General features: G+C 35.8%; 1 protein-coding gene across 1 annotated transcript in view; it reads left to right on the top strand.

Annotated features, from left to right (window-relative positions):
* LOC109347590 (apyrase 2-like) overlaps positions 1–6,159 on the top strand; it is an 8,400-nt gene extending 2,241 nt beyond the window's left edge. The window contains exons 5-10 of the mRNA XM_019587519.1: positions 4,114–4,319; positions 4,497–4,588; positions 4,782–4,999; positions 5,265–5,454; positions 5,559–5,908; positions 6,052–6,159. Coding sequence (XP_019443064.1) covers positions 4,114–4,319; positions 4,497–4,588; positions 4,782–4,999; positions 5,265–5,454; positions 5,559–5,671 — 819 coding nt within the window. The 3' untranslated portion in view covers positions 5,672–5,908; positions 6,052–6,159. The remainder of the gene's footprint in view (positions 1–4,113; positions 4,320–4,496; positions 4,589–4,781; positions 5,000–5,264; positions 5,455–5,558; positions 5,909–6,051) is intronic.

A 6,404-nucleotide genomic window follows, 5' to 3' on the forward strand; every position in this document is an offset into this window, starting at 1 on the left:
TGTGTCGGTTTCCGTGTGATTGAATTCATCCACTTGTAAAAATAATAAGTGTTTATTTGGACATTTGTGGTTAAAAGAGAACTTCTCCTCACAGTAATAGCAAAGACCTTTATCCCTCCGAACTTGCATCTTAGCTGGGGTGATTCGCTTGATGTTGGTGGTTTTTTGTGTTGGGTCTAAGGGCTTGGTATTTGGTGTTGGTAATAAAGGGGGTAGGGATGGCTTTGTGCCTGTAAATTAGGTTTGGTGGTAGGAGGTGTTGGGTATGGACTTGTGGTTATTGGGTGAGTATGGGTATATGGTGATAGGTGTTTGGTATTTTTCTTCAAACAGTTTGGCCAGAGCCACAACTTTGAGCAAGTTAATCAAACTTTGTGCCATGACATCTCTACGAATAGAGTCTTGGAGACCACTAATGAAACAATCAAGCAAGGCTTCTAGGCTCAATCCAAACACCCTATTAGCCAAGGAAGTAAACTCCCTATAATAATCAGCTACTGAGGCAGTTTGCATCAGTTTAAAAAGGGTAGCTCGTGGGCAATCAAAATCAGAGGGACCAAAATCTAGTTCAATAGCTCTAGTGAAAGCCTGTCATGAAGGGAAAGGGTTGGACCTTTGCATCATCTGAAACCAAGGATAACCTCCTTGTCCAAGTGAACGGCGACAATGATCAATCTGTCTGAATCAGGCGTGTCATAGTAATCAAAGAACTGCTTAGCCTTAAATATTCATTCCAAGGGTTGATTTCCATCAAAACGGGGAAAATCCAGCTTTACACCGCGGATCTGAAATGGTGGTTTGAAAGAGTTCGACACACCACGGAAGGAGTTAGGAGTGGAACTGAGTTTCTCCGCTAGTGATTCGATGGCGGCCTCAATCCTATCCATACGATTACTGTGATGAGCTTCCGCCAAGCTCGCACGGGCTGCATAATCAGCATCTCTCTTCTCCATGGTCTCTGTGAGACGAGTGAACTGAGTTTGCATATCCTTCATGCGAGTGTTTTCTGCCATGGTGAGAATGAAAGCACCAGTTGGCATGTTCTTAAATTTTGCTTTTAAGGAAGAAGTAGAACAGAGTGTATATGAAGGAGTAAGAGACTATTATTGAATTGTCCACTTCCCAATTAACATTTAGGAAGGAATTTACACTGAAAAGGGAAAATACTGTAAAGTAGAAAAAGATGCTAAGTATGCAAAGAAGAAGGAAAAGAGTATAGTAGAGAGAAGGTTCTATGTCATCATCCAATGCCTTTTTCTTTTCCTATCTCTCCCTCTTACATGTGTGTTCACACAAAATCCCTTAGCCTAGAGTTTGTTATTCGGTTCCTTTGGCTTTTTCTGCCCATCTTGATTTCAGGAATCTCAACAAATTCCTGAGCCACATGTCCACTGTCACCTATATTCATTACAGAGTAAAAACATATTTTTGGCATCAATGCGGCCCGATGTAGTTACGTTGTGGCCTGTTGTGGTTGTATCACTGTGATTCAGTATCACACCGTAATTGGGGTGTGATGCAGTTGCGGCAGTCACCGCACCACAATATTGTGGTCGCATCACGTGATGCGGTCCAAAATTTGAAACACTGCATAGGGATCAAGTGACAATGACAACTATTTGGAAAAAGTGCATTTCAGCTTTTGAAAATTTTGGGACGTCTGAATTGAAACATTGAACAAAAATGCAACTAAGATAATACTTTAGTCATTACTGAAATTTTCATAAACAGAGCCTGGTAAATTTTATGATGTGCTGTATAATTTAGGCCAATCTGTCTTGAGAGAGCTCTAATTTTATGCCAAAGATTCAATTGGACTATGATTGCTTGTTATTTTTTGCCTCTGGAAAATTAATGGAGAATATTGGTGTGGGGGGTTACTTGCTCTACCATTTTAGGGCATTCAGTCTAGTTTTAGTTATTGCTCTATTCCTGCCTCATGTGTAACTACTCTGGGGTTGATGAACAGATCGCTCAGCATGTTAGTTTAGATAACAGATATATCGCAAGCTCGTGTAATTTCTATTTAAAAATGCGTTTCTAAAAGTTGTTATTTTTTTCATCATTTTAAGTAGAGTAGATCTGGTTCTCGTCATCCACAAGTGAAAGTTTCATCTGCTTAGTTCATTTAGATCTCCTGATGGAGCCTTGCAGTTGAGATTTCTTCAGATTTTTTCTTCCTGATTCGGAAGACCTGGCTTTTGAGTAACCTTTAGTTGTATATATTTTGTACCCATACATTTCACTACTACTGGATTATAGTCACATCACCTTTCACCCCAGATAAGCTTTTTCTCCTATATTTTCTTTCTTGGCGTTGGAGCCCATGTGTACCTCATGCATATGCTGTCAATGTAAGGAATACTTCACTGACAGGTGTTTTGCATTCTTTCTAGAGTAAATTATATTTACACTCCCTGAATTTTAGTGAAATTATACAAATTATTCCTCCCTTTTTATACGTACGCAAACCTCCACTAGTTTATATATTGTGGCAGAGATAAGTGTAATCTTTTAAACAAAAATAATAATAAGTGTAATTAAGTTAAACAAAATATTTATATTGTGGAGACAAATTCAAATAGTATAAGAGTCAATATCTATTCATTATTTTTGGTTCATTACAATATAGTAAAAGAGAGATTTAAATAACATTTCTGTAGAATTATTGATGCATTTTATAAAATGTAAAACTTTCCATGTATTAATTTAAACCCAATATATTAATGTATTGCTAAAGATTAATGTATTTATATAAATAATAAGATTTTCCATGTGATGTAATAGAATCATTTAACCATTTTGGTTCACATGTTTCTTTTCTGTGTGTATATATATTATACATATATATATATATATATATTAATTCACAAATGTCAAACCAATGGCATGCAGCATCAATTTTGGTATGTTTTCTTTAATTTGTAATTTAATAGAGTAAAAGAAGATGGATATATTACGGACATGTAATAGAATCATGCAGACATTAATATTTTTTAATATTTTTATTTATAAATTAATGTTTTTAGATAAATAATAAGATTTTCCATGTGACAGAATCACTAAACCATTATATTCATATGTTTCTTTTCGTGTATATATATATCTTAAGTCACAGATGTCAAACCAAAGGTATGCAGCATCAAATTTGGTGTATTTCTAATTAGTAATTTAATAGAATAAAAGATGAGTATTTTGCTGACAGAAAAAATATTGTCTGATATCTGATTATCTGCACTCTTCTAATTACAATTCTAGCATTATGCCAAAATTCTAAGAATCTGTCTTTTAATAGTAATATTGTAGGCAGGATTTTTAGTGGCTTTGTATTGATAGTAAGAGTGTTAAAATAGCAATTGGTTTAAGAGTTCTAAAATACGGATGGACTATATTATAAGAATTATAATAGTTCTTAGTTAGGCATGATGAAAGTTATCAGAGATTTAAAATATGGATCATCTGAACTCTGAAAAATGACATTAGGCATGTGCTCTTAATCTTAATTCTTGCTCCTCATTGTTAGATTCCAAAGATTTACTAATGATTCAACCATAATGTAAAAAAGGCCAGATACTTCAATATCATGGTTCATTCTTGCTTTCTCCTCTAAGAACTATCCTGAATTCTGCCATGGCTTTCTGCTAGACCTGTTACTTTTGAGTATAAACAAAATGCAACTCTGATAGATGTAAAAGTAAAACATTTCAGCAATTGTTCCACCGCATAATTTTTGGTGGAATCAACCTAACAATGAAAAGCTGTAGGTTCCCCTTTAGAAATAAAATTCCTTCATCCATAATTAATTTTATTTAATCTATTAAAAAAAAGTGATTTATTTAGAACTCTAAACTTAAAAGAATAGCTGTCTTCAGAACACCAGAAAGGTTGAGGTCTTATATGCTATTTTATGTTAATATACTGAATAGTGAATACACGCTCAGAAAGGTTGAGGTCACATACTGCAAGAAAAGATTTGTCTGGTACACAAGTGTATTAATAAAAAGCATCATCTGGACTACAAGCTGCAAGAGAATTAAGATGTTGATTGTTCTCTTTCCTTAAAGAACAGATGCAGCATTTTGTTTGTCTTACCTTGCCATTGTTTTGTTTTAGGTGACTATTAACTATCTCTTGGGCAACTTGGGAAAAGATTATTCGAAGACTGTTGGGGTAGTTGATCTTGGAGGTGGTTCTGTTCAAATGGCGTACGCCATTTCAGAGACGGATGCTACGGTGGCTCCAAGAGTACCACCTGGGGATGACCCATATGTCAAGGAGATGTTCCTAAGGGGAAGGAAATACTACCTCTATGTTCACAGGTTTCCCCCTCTACTTTCTCTTGATATGCTAGCCTCTGATGTTATCTTGTACAGCTTCTAAGAGCATTAACTCATCGTCTGAGTACTTCCAAGTTCCAACTCTTCATTATTCAGATTAAATAGATATGGTTGATTAGCATGTCCCGTGGCTAATAGATTTTAACATCTTGCTTTCAGTTACTTGCACTATGGTTTACTAGCTGCTCGTGCAGAGATTTTAAAGGCTTCTGATGATGCTGAAAATCCTTGTATCCTAACTGGCTTTGATGGTAAATATAGCTTTTCTATTATGTATGCCTTGTGCTATTTTGATGACAATTTTTATTTCTGCTTTTATTTAACCTTACCTGAACGGGCTCAAATGATATGGAGAAAGAGCTCTGAATTTGTGATGTTTATTTTTATGTTCTCTCTCCCTGCCTTATAATTCTGATGAGAGTGGAAGTTTTGAATTCTTCATAGGATCTTACAAATATGGAGGAATGGAACTTAAGGCCTCATCCTCCCCTTCTGGGCCAAGCTTGAATGAATGCAAAAGCTTAGCTCTTAAGGCTCTCAAAGTTAATGAGTCAACATGTACACATATGCAGTGCACTTTTGGTGGGATTTGGAATGGTGGAGGTGGGGACGGACAGAAAAACCTTTTTGTTGCCTCATTTTTCTTTGACCGAGCTGCTGAGGTATTTACTATTAGGTCTTTTTTAACTAGTGCCATAAGGGCATTATACAAGGATTCAAGAAATAGACATTTTGCATTGGAAATCTTGAAACTAAAATTTCAAGATATCAAATACAGCATTTCCAAGATTAAGTTTCTACCATGAAATCCTTAGCCAATGCCCTCAGGACACTAGTTAATATTCCCCTTTATTATTTTATTCAACAATGGAACAAGTGTTTTGATAGCAATTTTCTAATGTTATTAGCAATTGTAATCATTTGTAGGCTGGTTTTGCTGATCAAAACTCACCTGTTGCGATAGTTCGTCCTGCGGATTTTGAGGATGCAGCTAAGAAAGCTTGCCAAACAAAGGTCGTGGATGCCAAATCCTCTTATCCACATACCGAGGATGGGAACCTTGCATATATTTGCATGGATCTTGTTTATCAGTATACATTGCTTGTCAATGGATTTGGTAGGTCTTATTCTGGTGTTGGTATAGTTATGCTTGATAATGATGTTTACAGCAAACCTAGGTAATGGTTTTATCTTCCTATACTGATTGCTTCCATTTGGCAGGCATATATCCATGGCAAGAGATTACATTGGTGAAGAAGGTTAAATATGATGATGCCCTTGTTGAGGCAGCATGGCCCCTTGGCAGCGCCATTGAAGCTGTATCATCTACCTAACAAGCTAGTATGATGATTAGATTATTCGTCTGATATTTTGGGGCTTGGATTTTAATTCAAGGTTTTTGAGGTGAGATATTGCCATTCGCGATGATCAGAAATCACTCAGGCTGAAATGAGATTGGATATTGGTCTACTTTACTGGAATAACGGGAGAAGATAGCTTCATTAATTTTCATGCTATAATTTCACAATATATCTGATTTAAAGCTCTGTAAGATTCTTTCGATTTATTAAGGGTTTGTTTGGGAGTTAAATTTTGGAGGGGAAGGAAGGGAAAGAGAAGGCTTGGGAGCCATGAAATACACTTGTGAGGTGACTCTCAAGCCTTCTCTTTCTCTTCCTTCTCCTCCAAAATCCAACTTCCAAATAAGCCCTACGTACATCTATATATGGTGTCTTAAGAGATGAACAATATGGTGATAACAACACCATTTCATTGTTGTTTCTCCAAATAGCTTCATTCCTCATTATAGTTAACCCTTTCTCCAAATAAGCCCTACGTACATCTATATATGGTGTCTTAAGAGATGAACAATATGGTGATAACAACACCATTTCATTATTGTTTCTCCAAATGGCTTCATTCCTGATTATAGTTAACCCTTTCTTTCATTAATTTGTCTTGAAAGTTTGATTGTTTATCCGAATGTTTTAATTTTTTTTGACCTTCACTGATATCTTCGAGGTACTAATTCTGAGATGGTGGTGGTTGTCAATTCCTTTTGTCATG

The sequence above is a fragment of the Lupinus angustifolius genome, chromosome LG05, assembly GCF_001865875.1.
Source record: "Lupinus angustifolius cultivar Tanjil chromosome LG05, LupAngTanjil_v1.0, whole genome shotgun sequence".
NCBI lineage: Eukaryota > Viridiplantae > Streptophyta > Magnoliopsida > Fabales > Fabaceae > Lupinus > Lupinus angustifolius.